General features: G+C 38.7%; 1 protein-coding gene across 1 annotated transcript in view; it reads right to left on the bottom strand.

The window, feature by feature from the left end:
• B3GAT2 (beta-1,3-glucuronyltransferase 2) overlaps positions 1 to 15,777 on the bottom strand; it is a 120,104-nt gene extending 104,327 nt beyond the window's left edge. The window contains exon 1 of the mRNA XM_072142173.1: positions 14,327 to 15,777. Coding sequence (XP_071998274.1) covers positions 14,327 to 14,992 — 666 coding nt within the window. The 5' untranslated portion in view covers positions 14,993 to 15,777. The remainder of the gene's footprint in view (positions 1 to 14,326) is intronic.
• Positions 15,778 to 19,483: the final 3,706 nt, after the last annotated feature.

Below are 19,483 nucleotides of genomic sequence, written 5' to 3'. Positions count from 1 at the left end.
GGCTCATGTAATGGACCCTTCACTGCCACTCCTGACTCGATAGTTAGACCCTAAACCCATGTCTCCATAAGGGACTTTTTAGAATGTCTAAAAATGTCTAATAAAAATGAATTTTTACTCCCTTCCCTGTCTTGATATTAGTTATTAGTTAGAAAAAAATGCAAACATGGTATAAAAAATGTCTGAACAAAATATATCTTATTAATATTCTACTGTTTTTAAGGATTCATAGATTTAAAGATTTAGTTAGTAAAAAGAAATCCTACACGAATCCTGCAAGAATATGGGGTAAATGTATCAATTTGCTGTTATTTGCACATAAAACAACTGTTTAAATTACCCTGACTGTCTAATCTAGGATCAGGGTGTCTTATTTTAGACACTTTTAGTAAATTTGTCACATTATATACAACATTTCAGGGCATTATATAAAAAAGTAACAATCCAAAACTGTTCAGTGAAAAGCTGCTATTCCGAGTGCCCAATTGCTGTGTTCAGATGAGTCCCATTGATTTTAGTTTGGTGCTCAGGGCCTAGGATCCCTGGACCGCAGCCATAAAACGCAACAGCATAAAACAGAAAAGATAGGTCCCACCTCCGCAGTTAAAAATGATAACTTCCTTCATTCGAACATCTTAAAATGCAAAGACATGACTATCTGTACTTAACAGCTGACAACAGACCAGGGGCATGTAATACTCCTTTTGCCCAAAATGTGTCAGCTGTTAAGTACAGATAGTCATGTCTTTGCATTTTAAGATTTTCAAATAAATTTTGAAACATTTTTCAAATTTTTAACTGCAGAGCTGGGACCTATATTTTCTAGTTTTGCTGTAGAAAAAGGTAGTAACCAGTGGTTTGGGTCTTTTATACTCCATTTGCGTGAGTGCAGTTTTTTCCCGGCTGCCAGGAGTCATGACCCCTACTGGAGTAAATTGTGGAGAGTCCTGTACAAGGCCTGGAAATCATCATGCTTTACGCTACACAGGGAGTAAGGGGGTATCAATAGAATTGGCCGCCATTCTCGTGATTGTGTAACAATACAGATATTAGAATATGAATTCACAATGTGGTCTCAGCTTAGGATCAATAGTTTATGTGGTTCACTGTACAAATAAAAAACTCTACTAGTGTATATGGATTTACTTCCGTTATCCATTCCAGTAGTATATAACATTATTGGCAGTTTGGTAGAGGGGCTTAATGGGGGTAATTTATCGGTCCATTGCCTTTGTCTTTGCCAGCGGCTTCAAAAAGATGACGGCGCCGCCATCTTGGTGAAGATTGTCACTCCACTTGATGTCATCAGGGGGCGGTGATTGGTTGCCATGACAGCCTTTGGCCTTCTGAAGACCTGAGGCTATCTCATTTTAACCTATTCATTACAATGTGTGATTTGCACCTTGTAATGAATGAGGAGGAAATCCCCATATGCTGCCATACTGTAGTATGGCAGTAAATGGTAGGATCAATCGGACAACCTGGGGTTAAAGTACCCTATTGGGTCTGAAAAATAGTAAAAAAAATAACTTACAAAAGTTAAAAAAATTATATTAAAAAACCCCCAAAAATTTAAATCTATCGATATATCAAAATATAATAACAGTTTTTCACTGCATTTAACCCGTAACGGAAAACAGTGAAAATGGCATTTTTTTGCCAGTTTGAAAAATATTAAAAATTCAATAAAAAGTGATCAAAAGGCCAGATAGTGCTAACAATAGAAGCAATGAAAACCTCATCAAAAGTCTCAAAAAACGACACCAAAATTTTTTTTTTATGTGCGGAGGTTTTAATTTTTGTAAATGTATGAAAACATTATAACACCTACATAAATTTGGTATTCCCGTGATCACATCAACCCAAGGAATAAAGTAGACATATCATTTGGGGCACACAGTGAAAGACGCAAAATCCAGGACAACAATAAAACGCTGCAAATGCGTTTTTTCACCAATTTTAATGCAAACACGAAAAAGGGCCATGGGGTTTTGTTGTGCACCTTATACCATTGCATTTCAAGACTTCAGGAAGCATGGTCAGGACTGGTGTGTTATTGGGCAATTATTTGTGCCCATATAGGCGCAAATCAATGTTAAATAGGCACAAACAGTAATGTCTTTGAGTAATACAAAGGCAAAGTAGGCGCAAACCAGGATTATTGCTACATGGCGAACTGTGGCAAACTGCTGGAAAAAGGCGCAAAAAATTGCAACCAAAAAAGGCGGATTTTACTAAGAGAAATCTGCTTCAATATGTTTTCATCAATTAACAAGTTTGCATAATGAAAATATTTCTTTGGTCAACAGACAGAGGAGGAATGCAACATGAAATGTAAATGAAATAAATGGGTGAACAGATTTTCTTGTGTGTTAACAAGAATGCAAAACAAGTATGCAATTCTCTAATAGCCTGTAAGGCGTACCGTAGTTAGCTAGGCACATACATCAGTTTAACATCCACTGCCTCAGGGCTTAATTTGACCTGAGAGTCCACTTAGAAAAGGTGTAATGCCTCACAGGCTACCATCTGCAATATCTCTCGACCTATGTATGCCCATTCATGCTCAGCCTTGACAGGAGTGAAAATTCAGGAGCAAAGCATAAGAGAAAATGTTTCATAAAAATATCTTACTTTTTTTAACAAATTAAACTTTAATCAGGAACCTACAACCTTACCTCAATTAACATTTCATGACAGATCTGGGAAAATAATAGCTTGCATAGTGCTGTGAAAATCCTACCTCACTTCCTATATATGTTAAAATATTGATAAAACGCTACATGTATTCCATGCATTCCCCAAATGTGGATCAAAATATGTCAAGATGGAAATGTTGCGGCATCTGATATGTGCATATATATTTTGTAAAATAAATGGCAAGTGACAAAAGCAGCCTGTTGAGGTTATAGGCACAGGAAGAATTTCCTCCAAGGTCAAATGTATACATGCAAAGAGATTGATTGAACAGCTGAAAGCCAGAACCTTTCTTGTTCTGGATAACTAGGTTTTAACACCTAAATCCAATTTCTTATTTCTGTCTTTCTTCATCAGCTCAGCTCCTCAGGTCTCTGTTCTATTAGGGATCAATTGAGTTGTGATAAGACAGCAAGCAGACAGAATCTAAAACAGACTCCTGTCAAGCTTGTATATAGAAGCCTTAAGAATGCTGATTTTATTGGAAAAATACCATATTTCTATCTGCTCCATTAACACAATTATCTCATTATGACACATTTTGATTTCCAATGTAAGCTTCTCAAGATCAATCAAATTGCATTTTAAGTGATTACCCTACAGAGTAACTTTTTGTGCCTGAAGGGACAATATAACTCTTCATGTTACTAGGATTAACTCTCCATACTGAATTCCTCTGGAGACCTTGGTAGGTAAGGTTGAAAACCATTGCATGCCTGCATAATTCAAGAAATTATCTCTAATACATATATACTTGTGATTTCAATAAGATCAAAGCCATGCAGCCTGTCGAGAGTGTGCAGAAATTGGAATTCCAAATGTCCTTATGCAGTTTTTTTTTAATACAATTGTTTGGATTTGCATATCTGTCCACCTGTAATCATGCAAACTATATGCTATGCACGTAGATGAGTGGCATTTGTGGTAGCATTCTCACATTTAGATGCTTTTAATGTTTAGTGGGTACAGTATTGTGCTACTTTTCTGGCAATATATCAATACTTGTTTAGATTTTCTGTGTTTTCTCCACAAGGGAAGACTTCCCTATATCCTACAATTGAGAGCTAAAATCTTGAAAAAAGTCCATCAGTTAGAATATAATCCATACATTTTCTGTTAAAGGTTAAAATAACCCTTTGAAACTTTTTGATATATTTCTTCCACTTTCCCGTGTCACTTCATTTCTATAAAATGGTCACCAGAGCCTGTGAGTTTTCTGTGCAAACTGTGCTTTGATAATTTGAGACACTTCTCCACGGAGAGACCCAGAGTACCAAAGCACAGTGCGGGAATTGTAAAAAGCTAATACCCATACTAGGAATCAAAGAGTTGCTCCATTTTATGAAGTATAAACATTCACGCCATAACACTCATTATCAAAAATTAAGTAAGGGCTTGAAAAACTATTAGGAATCATCCTATATCTAAAGTACAGGGTTATTTATTGGTAAGTGAGAATGTCAAAAACATATGAAGTTGGTAATAAATGTTATACCTTTTTTTAACAGGCAATCTCAATGCTGATAACCTAATTGGGGCAGTTGCTGAAAAATATTCAAATGGATCTTCCCAGACATATTTCCTGTCCTATCTTCTGTGCCCTCCTGATAAGCAAACCGTTTAGAAGGTCATTTATCTCCTTCTACTCTATTTGGTGAATGTCCATGTTAGTGAGATACGTGGGATTGCAACCTAAGTATACATTATTAGGGCAATTTTAGCTTATAATATATAGTATAATATGGAGAAAATATAACAGTACTCCCAAAGACATGTCTATCCCCTGGCTCATTCAAATGCTACATCATGTTAATTGTAGGGAGATTCATCTCTTAGCAGTGGTTGTATATGCGCATTATCTATTCCTTTTATGGTCCACAATGGTTTCGTGTGACCAGGAATCAGACTTTCCAACTGATGCAGCGTCTTAAAGGGGGGTTGTTCAATTTCAGCAAATAATTGATATTGTTTGTGTTATGAAAAGTTACAAATTTTCCTAAACTTTGTGTATCAATTCCTCACTGATTTCTAGATCTCTGCTTGCTGTCACTCAACAGAAAGTTTCATTGTTTACTTCCTGTGGATAAAAAACGTCCATGGTCATGTGATATCACACAGGTGCACGGCTTGTTAGCATCAGAGTAATCAGAGCTGTGTGATATAACGAGCCGTGCACCTGTGTAACATCACATGACCATGAACGTTTTTTATCCACAGGAAGTTATCAATGGTATTGGAAAATTTGATAACTTCTCATTACACACAAATTTTAATTGTTTAAATGACACAGTAAAGAACAAGTACAGTACAATCTGATAGTACACATACTTTATACAGTCATTGCTGTAAGGTTACAATTTAATTTACACTTATGCAGCTTTTCACATGGATGTATAAAACATTTGATCATTTTAGATTATTTGCTGATACAAATTGTTTATTGAAGTCTATGGCCCATTATTAAAATGGAGATACTGGCAGATGTATCAATCGCTTTATGTCACCCACTAGTGCATAGCTGGGGAATCTTTTTATTCTGGTAAGAATGGGAGAAATCTGTTGTCAAGATATCTTGCAAATGATTCTTTTGACTTTTTGAGTTTAACTTTTACTTAAGGTAATGGTATTAAATGTAGTATGTAAATTAAGCAACTTATTGGGGTTTCTTCTTCCTAGGAGCAAATAATCAAGTGTAATAAACGAATACGCAGCCAAAGTTTTCAGCATGGTTCGCAGATGCTGTTCTTTATCTCGGACGGAGCCAGTGCATAGTAGTAAGATTTAAAGCGGTAGTATGAATAATGTATATGTGACTTGGGGGGGGGGGCTATTAAAATAATGAAGAAGATATCCTTTGCTCTCTCCCAGTCTCGTTCAACTGCGGCGCTATCCACCAATGACAGGTCTCTGTTTGTATATAGAGGCCAACAGTGGCATCCTGAACATAGCTGAATGCCTGCAACAGCCTCAAACTAAGGCTGCATTCACACTGACTTATGTCAGCCACGATGGAGAGGAGGAGAGATGACCCCTCCCCTCTTCATTGCAATGCATTACGTCCAGCCTCTAACACAGGGAAATATAGGACATGTCCTATCTTTTTCCAATGTACGTGCGGCACTGTATCGCTCTGTGCCACCATTGCCAGTCAAGTGGAACATATGTATGGCCTTAAGTTTGTGGCCGTACATACGTCCCTCTATGGTCGTCTGCTGTAGCAGACGCACAGTTGTGGTCAGGATGGCACCACTGGTCTCTGTAAACAAACAGACCTGGCATTGTTTGACGGTTTATACCTTGCAATATCTCTTCCTACTAGAATATACATTTTTCTATTATGTCAAACAAGCTTACATTCTAAAACATGACATATTAGGTATTCATTAAAAAATATAAAGAATACACAGAGTTAAAGCCAATAAACACATGTGACTTGGGAGACAAATTCTAATTAACGCTCCTACTGGAAGGGCATCTAAGTGTTATATTACAAATACATCATCAGAGGCATTAAAAGTAACCAAAAATAGCTGAAATTATTAACTTACAGCTAATATTTGTTCCCTTAATCCACATAGTGTTCAAAGAGTCACAAATATTTAATCCGATTACCTTACAAAGGGATTTGCTTGTACAGATCTAAAACATTTCTATTCATGTGCTTAGTGGTCTTCACTGAATACTAAAACCATCCTGTAATCCCCAAACGAAGCCACACAGGTGTCTATAAAATAATATACAAAATTTTCCGGTTGCCTGTGCTTATAATCATTTTTCCATTCTATTCACTCAGACTTTAAATAAAAAATAAATCTTTTTTAGATTATATTTAGACTTTATTTAATGCATCCTCCCTCCCCTATGTTTACCAATGTCACCTGATACTTATTTTGGAGATTTTATACCTCTTTCATATACAATATGGATTTATGACCTGCTTTATGGAAATTGTGGTGGCTTGGCTAATGGATTCGTCTCTTTCTTGCCTTATAGAAATATGTTCCCTCTGTTTGGCCTTTGATCTAATACTTTAGGGTTGTAATAAAAAATAATAATTAGCTGACAGGCCAGCAAACAGGTTACATAAAATGAAGTTTGAATCATGACATTAACTTGACAATGGTCAGGGAACATGGCCGCTGTATCTAAGATGGCGGACAGTAGTCAAGATGGCGTCCGAAACCAGTGCGACCTCCTTAACACTAGTCTCTGTTGAAATGATGCCCTTATTTCTAATGGTTTTTTTCTTACATGTGTACTGTATAGTTTACTGTATGGTGGTTGTAGAATGGTTATTCATTAGGAGTCTTTCTCAGTCAATTTCCTTTTAATTAAAAAATCACAGCATTTTTTTGGCAATTGGGAGAAATTTCTTACTGTCTTGTAGACTTTTCCAAAGTGGTCAGAACCCTACCACACCTTTTTTATGTTTGGCACAATATGTAAACATACACAAACTAGCCCCCTTAGGGGGATTAGATCTACTTGACCCTTTGAGTATAGGCACAAGGTGGATACGGACATGCACAACAATTAATTTTCCAATAGTAGCCCGGCTAGCGACCAAAAATCCTTTTTGTCCACTAAGGCAAAAAGAAATACTAAAATACAACTTTTATTAGATTTTAGTTAAGAACAGTGCAATTTGTGTGGTAAAAATGCAAGCAGTGTGCAAACTCATAAGTATGCGATCATGTTCAGGGATATAGGGGATACTATCCTTTCAGGCATAGGAATAATATGATCTAGGGGGGTGGATCAGTCTCCCCTTATTTAACAAACGTACATGTTAGCAAAAGACTTGCGGATAGAAGCAATCCCTATTTGTCCCTGTAAGTATGCAACATATTTAAGGCTCAATTTCCCTATAACAGTTCCTAGAGTATTGATTCTCACATAGTCCCTAGGTTTTTAAGAGTTACAGATCACTGTCTAATGCTTGTTAAAATTTTTTGCACAATTCAGCTGCGCCCACCCGACATATTTAGCTGAACTGGCGTAATCAGGTGTATGGGGCTGACTATGGGTATGGGGACACAGGTGGGTGCAGCTGAATTGTGCAAAAAATTTTAATGAGCGGTAGATAGCGATCTATAACTCTTAAAAACCTAGGGACAATGTAAAAATCAATACTCTAGGAACTGTTAGAAGGAAATCGAGCCTTAAATACGTTGCATACTTACAGGGACAAATAGGGATTGCTTCTATCCGCAAGTCTTTTGCTAACATGTACGTTTGTTAAATAGGGGGGGGGGGGCTGATCCACCCTCCTAGATCATATTATTCCCATGCCTTAAAGGATAGTATCCCCTATATCCCTGAACATGAACGCATGTTTATGTGTTTGGACACTGCCTGCTTGCATCTTTAACACACAAATTGCACTGTTCTTAACTAAAATCTAATAAAAGTTATATTTTTGTATTTTTGGTCGCTAGCCGGGCGACTATTGGAAAATTAATCAAAATGTAAACTTGCCACAGGCCCTTTAAATATCATAACACTTTTATTTAGATTACATACTAAATGTATATATCTTATTTTAAACTATTAGGTACTGCAAGTATATCTCTGATATTTGAAAAAGAGTTTTTAAAATTTGTGAAAGTGGTAAGAGTATTCAGCCATTGTTCAGGTTACTTCAATGTGGATCTAAACTAAATTCTCAGGTATAAGGTTCTCTAATTTTAGTTTTCTTTTCATTTATTCACAGAAGAAATCGAAGACTTACCCACAGCACATAGTCACCAGCTGCTAGTTACAGCTATTTCACCTAGGTGAGAATATTACTTAGCTGCACAATCTGCAGAGTAATTGCATAGTAAAAATCTGGCATGCGTGTGCTGTGGATCAGACTTGGCTACAATAATCAGGCAGGAGGTAGAGTTGCTAAAAGAAAACTGTTTTCATTTATTACTGTTATTAAGGAACCAGTAGTATTTACTATAGATGTGTGTGCCCAACCCCCAGCCAACTGTTTAGAGGTTAAGAACATAGACTTGAATCAGTTGCATGGATACACAATTATTTGTTAATAAATAAGGGTTAATTCATACATGCAGTATAAGACAACCATTACATATGGTCTATGATTTTGATTCAGTATACAATAGTAACAGCAGATGGCTATAATGCTGTCATAAATAGTCATGTAAGTGCTATGCTATTGACTTGTTTGCTTTCCCAACAATATTACAGAACTCTTATTTCTTAAGGTTATCGTAATGTCAGAAATAGCACTTTGCTGGGAATAAATACAAACATCTGCATTTGCACTTTTTACACTAGATTTTAACAAAAAAAGACATTATTAAATAAAACAAGTCATGCTTAAGAACAGAGAAACACAGCTAAGTGGAACATTTTAATGGCTATGGACAAGGAAAAGACTTGTATTCTGTTGATAGCATGCCATGCTTATTCAAAAAAATGAAAGGTAAGTATTAGATTCTGAATAATTTCTCCTGAAATAAGTCTCGGGTTCCTCAGCTTTATTTCACCCGGTATTGCGAATAAATGGAGATAAATTTCCATGTATTTGGTAGCCCTCTCTGTTTATTTTTATGGGGTTTATAGAAATGGCGGAATTCATGGTTACCTCTACATTTATTATCCACTTGCATGCAGACATCTCACCTGCAGGAATAGGAATTGAGGAATTGGGTTCTTGAGATATGAGCAGGTCTTAGTTATGGAATCTGCAGTTACCTGACATACACAGTATATGACATATCCTTTGAAGTTTTAAAAATGTATGTTTTTTTTACATGATGATGCGCTTCAGACCTACATAGCTAGGTAGAAATGTTCATAATATGAATTGATGAAGGAAAGAATGGAGTTTGGCTCACTCCAACACTTCAGAGGACACCATAGAGGGTCTAACAAGTCTAGGATAGGTTACTTGGATTACATTTGTGAAGTCACTTGCCTTAAAATGCTATGTGATCCTTAGACTTCCTCAATACCATGACTAGATACCTCCACAGTGTCCTTTAAAGTTTTGGTCTGTGCCAAACCCCATTCTCTCCTTCACCATTACTGATCATTGGAAGCAGTGTGGCTGTTACGTCTTGACAATCTCATACTGCGGCAGCACCCAACAACAACCTCACATTTAAACTTGAGATGTGCCTAATATTTCAACAACCAAACTCAGCAAGCTTTTAATCTCCATGACCTTCCAATAATCCACAGCGGCAAAAACATTAACTTGTAGGTGCTTTTCTCTTTCTCTCCCACTTTTCTACCTATATGATGTTAACTTGTAAGAGCTATATTTTTCTATCTGAACTAACCACAAAGATCTTGGTCAATGGGGGAAAACAAATAATTATAGCAGAGTTGAAACTGTATTTAATTTTTGTCTTGTACTGATTTTTTTAGGTTTGTCAATTATATTGAAAAAATAGGGGTTTATATATGAGTTTTGAAGCATACAGTACTAGAGCAAAGTTCTATTGTTGTAGCAAACAAATAAATACTGTATGTACTGTACATATAATGTAGAGTGATAGGTTAAAAACATTATTGGATTCGTAATATTGACAAGAATGCAGCAGAAAACATAAGATGTGCCTTTAATTCTTCAGCAACATGATCTGTCAAGAACAAACGTTTTTAAGAGCCACAGAAAGAGATCCATAGCTATATTTATGGCCACCATATTTCAAGCCCCTTTCACCAGACAGAGTGATAACAGTTTCAAGAGAAAGATCAATCCTTTCCATTACAAGATATGTCAAGCTTGAAATGATCCATTCGAATTAGAAAGTTTCCTTTGTTTTGTTGGTTTTATAGATGAGGCTATTCAGACTGTAATGGGAGCAGTAACATACAGTGATTTATGATAAATTTGTGAACAAATTACCGCTGCATAGTTCACTTATGATGAAACTATAGGAGAAGCATGTGGTTACAAGTGATAACATACAAAACAAAATACCATAGAAACATGAAAAAAGGCTCTACATGAAAACGGGCCAAAGACACTGTGGAGCTGGACAGAAATTCAGATTTTAAAAAAGTGAGGAAAAAGATGAATATTGCAGTTGTATGAAGAAAGCTTTTTAGGAGACATTTTATTAATGTATTTACTGTAAAACTGTACAAAATATGGACCTAGAAGTGATAAAATATCTGTCTGAAGATTTACATACTATTACTTGTTCTATTTTTAGATATGTAAGAAAAAATGGAAGGTTAAAGGCTTCCTATTGTGTTTCATTGCTTCAAGATCTTCTCCCCAAATATCCATTAACTTAATGTTTTCCTTCTGGGTTTCTCCTCTCATGAAAAACTGATTGGCGTGTCTTATTTCAATCTATAGGCAACATGTTACAAAGCAGGGAAGGTGAGAGGTTTGATATGTAGCTTTCAGGGAACACATTTATAATAATTATGTATTTATTATTAATATTTATTAATGTATATATATATTAATTCTTTGTATGTTGAAAAGCAATTGTCTAGTCATGGGGTTAATCTTGTTAGTCAAATCAGTGACTGACATCTATCTCTGTATGTACATTCATCTAGTCATGGAGGCAGTCCTATCAGTGACTGACAGCTATCTCTGTATGTACAGTCATCTAGTCATGGAGGCAGTCCTATCAGTGATTGATAGCTATCTCTGTATGTACAGTCATTTAGTCATGGAGGCAGTGCTATCAGTGACTGACATCTATCTCTGTATGTACATTCATCTAGTCATGGAGGCAGTCCTATCAGTGACTGACAGCTATCTCTGTATGTACAGTCATCTAGTCATGGAGGCAGTCATATCAGTGATTGACATCTATCTCTGTATATACAGTCATCTAGCCATGGTGGCAGTCCTATCAGTGACTGACAGCTACCTCTGTATGTACAGTCATTTAGTCATGGAGGCAGTCCTATCAGTGACTGACAGCTATCACCGTATGTACAGTCATCTAGTCATGGAGGCAGTCCTATCAGTGACTGACTTCGATCTCTGTATGTACGGTCATCTAGTCATGGAGGCAGTCCTATCAGCGACTGACATTATCTCTGTATGTACAGTCATCTAGTCATGGAGGCAGTCCTATCAGTGATTGACAGCTACCTCTGTATGTACAGTCATCTAGTCATGGAGGTAGTCCTATCAGTGACTGACATCTATGTCTGTATGTACAGTCATCTAGTCATGGAGGCAGTCCTATCAGTGATTGACAGCTATCTCTGTATGTACAGTCATCTAGTCATGGAGGCAGTCCTATCAGTGACTGACAGCTATCTCTGTATGTACAGTCATCTAGTCATGGAGGCAGTCCTATCAGTGACTGACAGCTATCTCTGTGTGTACAGTCATCTAGTCATGGAGGCAGTCCTATCAGTGATTGACATCTATCTCTGTATGTACAGTCATCTAGTCATGGAGGCAGTTCTATCAGTGATTGACAGCTATCTCTGTATGTACAGTCATCTAGTCATGGAGGCAGTCATATCAGTGACTGACAGCTATCTCAGTGTGTACAGTCATCTAGTCATGGAGGCAGTCCTATCAGTGACTGACATCTATCTCTGTATGTACAGTCATTTAGTCATGGAGGCAGTGCTATCAGTGACTGACATCTATCTCTGTATGTACAGTCATCTAGTCATGGAGGCAGTCCTATCAGTGATTGACAGCTATCTCTGTATGTACAGTTATCTAGTCATGGAGGCAGTCCTATCAGTGATTGACAGCTACCTCTGTATGTACAGTCATCTAGTCATAGAGGCAGTCATATAAGTGACTGACAGCTATCTCTGTGTGTACAGTCATCTAGTCATGGAGGCAGTCATATCAGTGATTGACAGCTATCTCTGTATGTACAGTCATCTAGTCATGGAGGCAGTCCTATCAGTGACTGACAGCTATCTCTGTATGTACAGTCATCTAGTCATGGAGGCAGTCCTATCAGTGACTGACAGCTATCTCTGTGTGTACAGTCATCTAGTCATGGAGGCAGTCATATCAGTGATTGACAGCTATCTCTGTATGTACAGTCATCTAGTCATGGAGGCAGTCCTATCAGTGACTGACAGCTATCTCTGTATGTACAGTCATCTAGTCATGGAGGCAGTCCTATCAGTGATTGACATTTATCTCTGTATGTACAATCATCTAGTCATGGAGGTAGTCCTATCAGTGATTTACATTTATCTCTGTATGTACAATCATTTAGTCATGGAGGTAGTCCTATCAGTGATTTACATTTATCTCTGTATGTACCGTCATTGAGTCATGGAGGCAGTTCTATCAGTAATTGACTTCTATCTCTGAATCTTTTCCACTATACTATACAAACTAAATATGAATCTGCCCCGCACATCCTGCTCTATAACATAATGCCTGCAAAGCTGCATTGCATTTTGATTATAACAGGTCATATTTAAACACTAAAGATCTTGCCTTTTGGCTTGTGACGCCTAGTATAGACTGATACAATGTATAATAGACACTAAAATCATCTCCTACAGAGCAAAAACCTTACCATACATATTGGATGTGTTGCCTAAAGCCATACATTATCAAAGCTTTTTTGACACTTGTTGGGAAATAATTGTATTTACAGATTTGCAATTTGTTAATACAATTATTGCAATCAATTCCCTGGGTGGGATCCATGCAACAAAGTTTTCAGGGCAAGTTCTCGAAAGTTCAGTTTAAGTAGCTGAAGTTTTCTACTCTGCTATTATAAAGTTATTCACTAAATGCACAAACACACATATCAAACATATTATACACATCGATTAGTGTACCCCAAAGGGGATTTACTTAGGCACAGCAGATAACACAGTGAAACGATGCAACCTTCATTATGTAGATATTAAAGGAAACCTTTAATCCTGCTGTAAATGTAAGAGGCTCCCCATATTAGAGCACATTCATGCATATCTAATGCTTTACCCAGCTTACTATGCAAGAGAGAGCACAAAGAACTGATTTTTAGAAGGTGGCGCAGTGACTCCCTCTACAGACTGTTTTGTTTCACTGGATACTGGAAAAAACAATCCTGCATACAAAACATTGTGGATTCTGTAGTTTTTCTCCAATTGATGTATGCTACTTGTTCAATCAGTCCCGCACCCCAAAGAAACCCCCTGGGCTCTTATCATTGACACCTCTGGACACAGTCAAATTAAGTATTGTGTTTCACTACCCCAATACATAATACACATTCTGCTTGTATTATATTACAACTCCATTGTGCAATTGGTAAATTAATAAAGAAATGTCATTTAAAGCTTAGAACAGATTATTGCACTAAGATACACAAAATACACATTATCTTGCTTTTTATTCCACTCATACTAGCAAAAAAGCTGTGAGGAGGGGAACAGCAAGTTGTTTGGGGCACCAGAAAGTTTTCTGAGGGTAACAGCATTACAGGGCCAACTATGCTGGGAACTGTCCAGCAGCTCCAGTGCTGAAATTGGCAGACAGGTACTCTAACGTCTATCTAGAGCACAGTTCCTTAAACTTGAATGGTTTGTGAAAGATGCATAATATTCCATGTAACAAGTACACATATAGATTATTTGTATTGTGAAATTATATACACACATGTTGGTAATTGTAATGACATGAATATCAAACAATTGACACATATATAGACAATACCTCCTGGAATAGTTCCAGACTGTAAGTGTTATCATCATCTGCAAAGAAGACAACGCCTGCTGGCTGCTCCTGCTGTACAGGTGCTTTGACTCCTGGGCGCTGAGGATGATGATGGACCTTAGGTTGGTACTGTTGCCTAAGCCAGGCCAATCCTGCATTCCTCTGTTCTGTAGCTCGTGGTAAGCCAGATCGTTTATATCTCCTTGGTGTGGGCACATGCAAGTGAGTTGCTCTTACACCTGCCCCTGCCAAAAAATGGCTCACTAAATCTGTGGGATGTGATGAGTCCTCAACTATTATCCAATGTAAACGTGGGACCTGGCGGAATGTATTGGCGAGGCGAGTAAGTTCTGCCTTCTGCACTGGTCGACTGTAAGTAGGGGTGATGGCATATATAATTGGCATAGTATTGTTCTTTGTCCATTGGTTATCATTGCTAGTCACCTGTTCTTGATTAGGGGTCCATGAAGCCATACTAGTGTCACTGGGATGAGGTCTCATCAAAGATGCCCTACCAATCCTGTGCTTCCAGTATGGAGAATATTGGCGGGCAGGGGGAACTCTGTTGGAATTAGAAGGTCTCCTGGTATCAATATCAATAATGATAACTACAATCAATACCCAAGGAAGAAGAATGAAGAAACGACTGTAGAAAACAGATTTCATCTTGCTGATAGTAAAGTAAGTCCAGAAGAAAGAAACTTTGGCAGCCTTAATATTCTTCCAATGTTAAACCTAGTTAAGGGGAATCCAAAACCCCCCAACTTAATAAGCCAGTATGACAATTCCAATACAATTGCTTCCAGACACCCCCTTGAATTAGTATTATAACAATAGGAAATGTTAAATTGTCTACACAAACAGCACAAAGCTTACTAGTACAAAGAAGACTCTTCAATTGCAGTAAATCCACCACTGCCTATTTCTTGTTTCTATGGGTGCTTGAGAATCATTATAGAGCCCCTGCTGTGTGACACCGACTGTCTTCTCCAAGACACATAAAATCCAAATCAAGTCATGTCATTAGCTCCTCTGAAATCAGGTCCAGGGATCTCCTGAGGACTGCTTCATTGAGAAAGTCAGTACCCAGGACAGCACTGAGAGCAGAGCAGGCAGCTATCCCTCAGTACACAATACTCGCACATCTAGTAGATGATATTCTTCTCCCTGAAACTTCTTGCATTTTCAGCATCCATGTGCTCAGCATTCTCAATGAAGCAAAATAATACATTTCCAAGTAGGTCGTGTTTGTCAACACTACATGGGCAGGAAGGAGGTCACAGGGCTTGTTGGCTGCTTTTGCTTGCTCTTGCTGGCGCTGCCTGGAAAGCTGTGTAGAGTTGGGCTGTGATTCCGTAATAAGAGCTTCAGTGATGCACTGGATGTGGCAGAGTTGGATTGCTGCTCCCTGCATCACTCTGTTTCTCCCACCCCCTCTCCTCTTTGTTTCTCTTTCTTTGCAGTCCGATGAGCGACTGGGTGGGGAGAGGGAGGAGAAGAATACAGGGACCCCCTGTGGCTGGCAATGAGAAATGAGATTGAAAAGCTCTACTAGCAATACTGATTTTAGCAGTACATAGATTGATTCTCTTAGTTCAAGCCTCATATTGTTTCATTTGTAGCTTTTTCAATTTCTCTCTTATTATCTTCCAATACTTGGACTAGTTCACCCTGAACAACAGATCTGACATTTGTTCATCATGTACTTGACAAATCAAGTGGAGGGAGAGAAGATGGATGTGTAAAAGAAGTACTCGATCCAAGGCTACATAGAATGTTACCATACAAGGACATTTAAAACAGGTTGCAGTGAAAAAATCTATGTAGCCAAAAATTGTAGCTTAAACTCCTTATGTACTCTAAGAGAGAAAAATTCAACATCTCCCTAACCTTAATTGTAAATATAAAAATTTTGTGCTCAGCTATATTTGAAAATTCTACAGGTAATTAGGAGAAAATAGAAAGCAGGTATGGTCAGGTGTCATTATAACCATGCCACACTCTTCTTTCTGTCTACACGCATATGAACACTGTGTGTGTGGTGCACCAGCCTTAATAATCAGTGCACCTGACGTGCAACATGTGGAAATACAAGGAGGCTCATGCCTGTTAGTATAGTCCCGTGTATCACTTATGCACCATAGTTGAGATTTACACCAGGTCCTGCAGGTGCAGAATTCAGCAATAACCGAAGCCAGTTTTAAAGCCTGCCTTGTTCTTCACCTTGCTGCACCCACAAAGGGCATGATACATTGGTCCATATGATTTTTCCTTATTGTCCCTTAACTATGGTACACTGCTCAAAAAACACAATATAACTCCAAGTAAATCAAACTTCTGTTAAATCAAACTGTCCACTTAGGAAGCAACACTGATTGACAATTTCACAGGCAATTAGCAAGACTCACTCAATAAAGGAGTGGTTCAGCAGGTGGGGATCACAGACCGTTTCTCAGTACCTTTGCTTTCTAGCTGATGTTTTTGTCAGTTTGAGATGGACTCTACAACCCACACAAGTGGCTCAGGTAGTGCAACTCATGCAGGATGGCACATCAATTCGGGCTGTGGCAAGGACATATGCTGTGTCTGTTTGGTAGTGTCCAGAGGCTGGAAGCACAACCAGGAGACAAGCCAGTATTGGAGGGGGCCTTAGGAGGGCAACAACCCAGCAGCAGGACTACTATCCCTGCCTGCATCAAAATAGGGACAGGAGGAGCACTGCCAGAGCCCTGCAAATGTCCTCCACAGCCACAAATGTGCATGTGTCTGTACAAATGGTTAAAAAACTGACTCCATGAGGATAGTATGAGGGCCCGAAGTCCACAGATGGGGGTTGTGCTTAAAGACCAACACATGCAGGACTCTTGCCATTTGCCAGAGAACACCAGGATTGGCAAATTCGCCACTGGCGCCCTGTGCTCTTCACAGATAAAAACAGGTGCACGCTGAGCACATGTGAAAGACTCTGGAGACATCGTGTGAGCAATCTAACACTTGCAACATCCTTCAGCATAACCGGTTTGGCAGTGGGTCAGTAATGGTGTGGGTTGGGATTTCATTGGAGGGCCGCACAGCCCTTCATGTGCTCGCCAGAGGTAGCCTGAATGCATTAGGTACTGAAATTAGATCCTCAGACCGCTTGTGAAACCATATGCTGTGATGGTTGGCCCTGGGTTCCTCCTAATGTAGGACAATGCTGGACCTCATGTGGCTGGAGTGTGTCAGCAGTTCTTGCAAGATAAAGGCATTCTGGGACATCATGTCTTGCTTCATCTAGCAACGTCACGTTTCACCACAGACTGTCCAGGGTGTGGGAGGAAATCCCTCAGGAGACCATCCACAACCTCATCAGGAGCATGTAGGGAGGTCATACAGGCACGTGAAGGCCATACACAATACTGAGCCTCATTTGACTTGTTTTAAGGACATTACATCAAAGTTGGATCCGCCTGTAGTGTGTTTTTCCACTTTTATCTTGTGGATGACTCCAAATCTAGGCCTCCACTGGTTAATAAATTTGATTTCCAATGATGATTTTTTGTAAGTTTTTTGTCAGCACATTCAACTTAATACAAAATAAATTATTACATGAAAATATTTCATTCAATCAGAGCAGTTTATTTCTGTAGCAATACAGTCAGCACCTGTCCAGCAAATGCGCAACCACAACCAGGCTTGGCCCTAGCTGTCAGACTACGCAAGTGGTGGCGAACTCACCCGGCGACGTCCTTGCGGGCTAAGGCCCTGCCTAAAGCAGATAAACCACCCTGATAAGGGTGAACCCACTATCAGGAACCTAACTGATGGTCCCTGAGTGGGGGACAGGGGACACTTACTTCGTCTGGCAACTGCTGGATGGTGGAGCGGACAGGTAACGGAAATACAGGTATAGACCAGTGTTCACACTGGCGCACAGAAACCAACACAAGATTGAACAGGTAACCGAAATACAGGAATAGACCAGTATTCACACTGGTGCACAGAATACAAACACTAGCAGACGAACAGAGACAGGTAAAACTGAACTAGATACACAGGTAAGACAAGACTCAAATAAACCAGCAAGCCTGATGGATACAGGTACAGGCGGGATGTACACAGGTCAGGTCAGGTCAAGATCAAGATCAAGATCAAGCTAGTATACACAGGTCAGACTCAAAATAACCAGCAAGGTATGATGGGAATGGGCAGGTATTTGAAACCGATCCCGCACACGCCCCCAGTAGCACATTGGAGGAACGGTCCATCAGGCTAGTAACCCTTGCTAGGCAAGAGAGAGTTAATCCAAACACAAGAATTAAGCCACAGTTCACACACAAATAAACGCCTCTATGCCGCAAACTGCGGATAGAGCGCCGTTCAGGCACGGACGTTACAAATACTTTAATTGTACTTTTTTAAGGATGCTAGAACTGTCCGTAGCTCACACCAAAAAGCCACATGGGAATTTTATTCTTGCACATAATATTTTATTTAGTGTATTTGTTAAATAAATACATAATCACCTTATGGTAGCATTTTCTGTTATACACTGTACCACTTATTTGCCTAAATTGCGTGATGTGGATCATGCAACTGCTGCACGGGGAATTTAAAATACTTGACCAACCGTAACCATGTACAGTATTTGTCTGCTGGTCACTCTTTTACAGAATACTGGCATGTGGGCTATATTGATAGCACGCTTGGAGTCTTTAGACCTTAAAAGTAATTAGACAAAGTCACATCTTCAGATAAGAATTATTTTTAATACCTACATAATGGGTGTAGTAGCTGGCTGTTTGTAGGTCACCCTCCCTTCAGTTTTATATCCAGTAAGTGAAAAGCATACTTTGTTTGGATGAAGTTATGTGCCCAAATCAACCTGGACTCAACTTAAGACCAAATAGAGAATACACAATGGTTCCTTAATCTCTGACAAAATCATGATGAAGAAGACCACAGTAGACCACAAAACCGATTAATTTTCCACTTGAGTCTGTAAAAATGTAAGGGCAATGGAACAAATGGCTATTACATTGTGTAGATGGTCAGGTGTTTGCATCAACTACCAGGGAAAGAGAATAACTATGGAAGATAGTAAGCTGACTTTTTTCTAGGTAAATTTCTACTGTAAAACCTTTTATCCTGGCATTCACATGTTACTTTAAAATATAT

The sequence above is a fragment of the Engystomops pustulosus genome, chromosome 3, assembly GCF_040894005.1.
Source record: "Engystomops pustulosus chromosome 3, aEngPut4.maternal, whole genome shotgun sequence".
Classification (NCBI taxonomy): Eukaryota; Metazoa; Chordata; class Amphibia; order Anura; family Leptodactylidae; genus Engystomops; species Engystomops pustulosus.
This window is presented reverse-complemented; position numbering and strand designations above follow the sequence as displayed.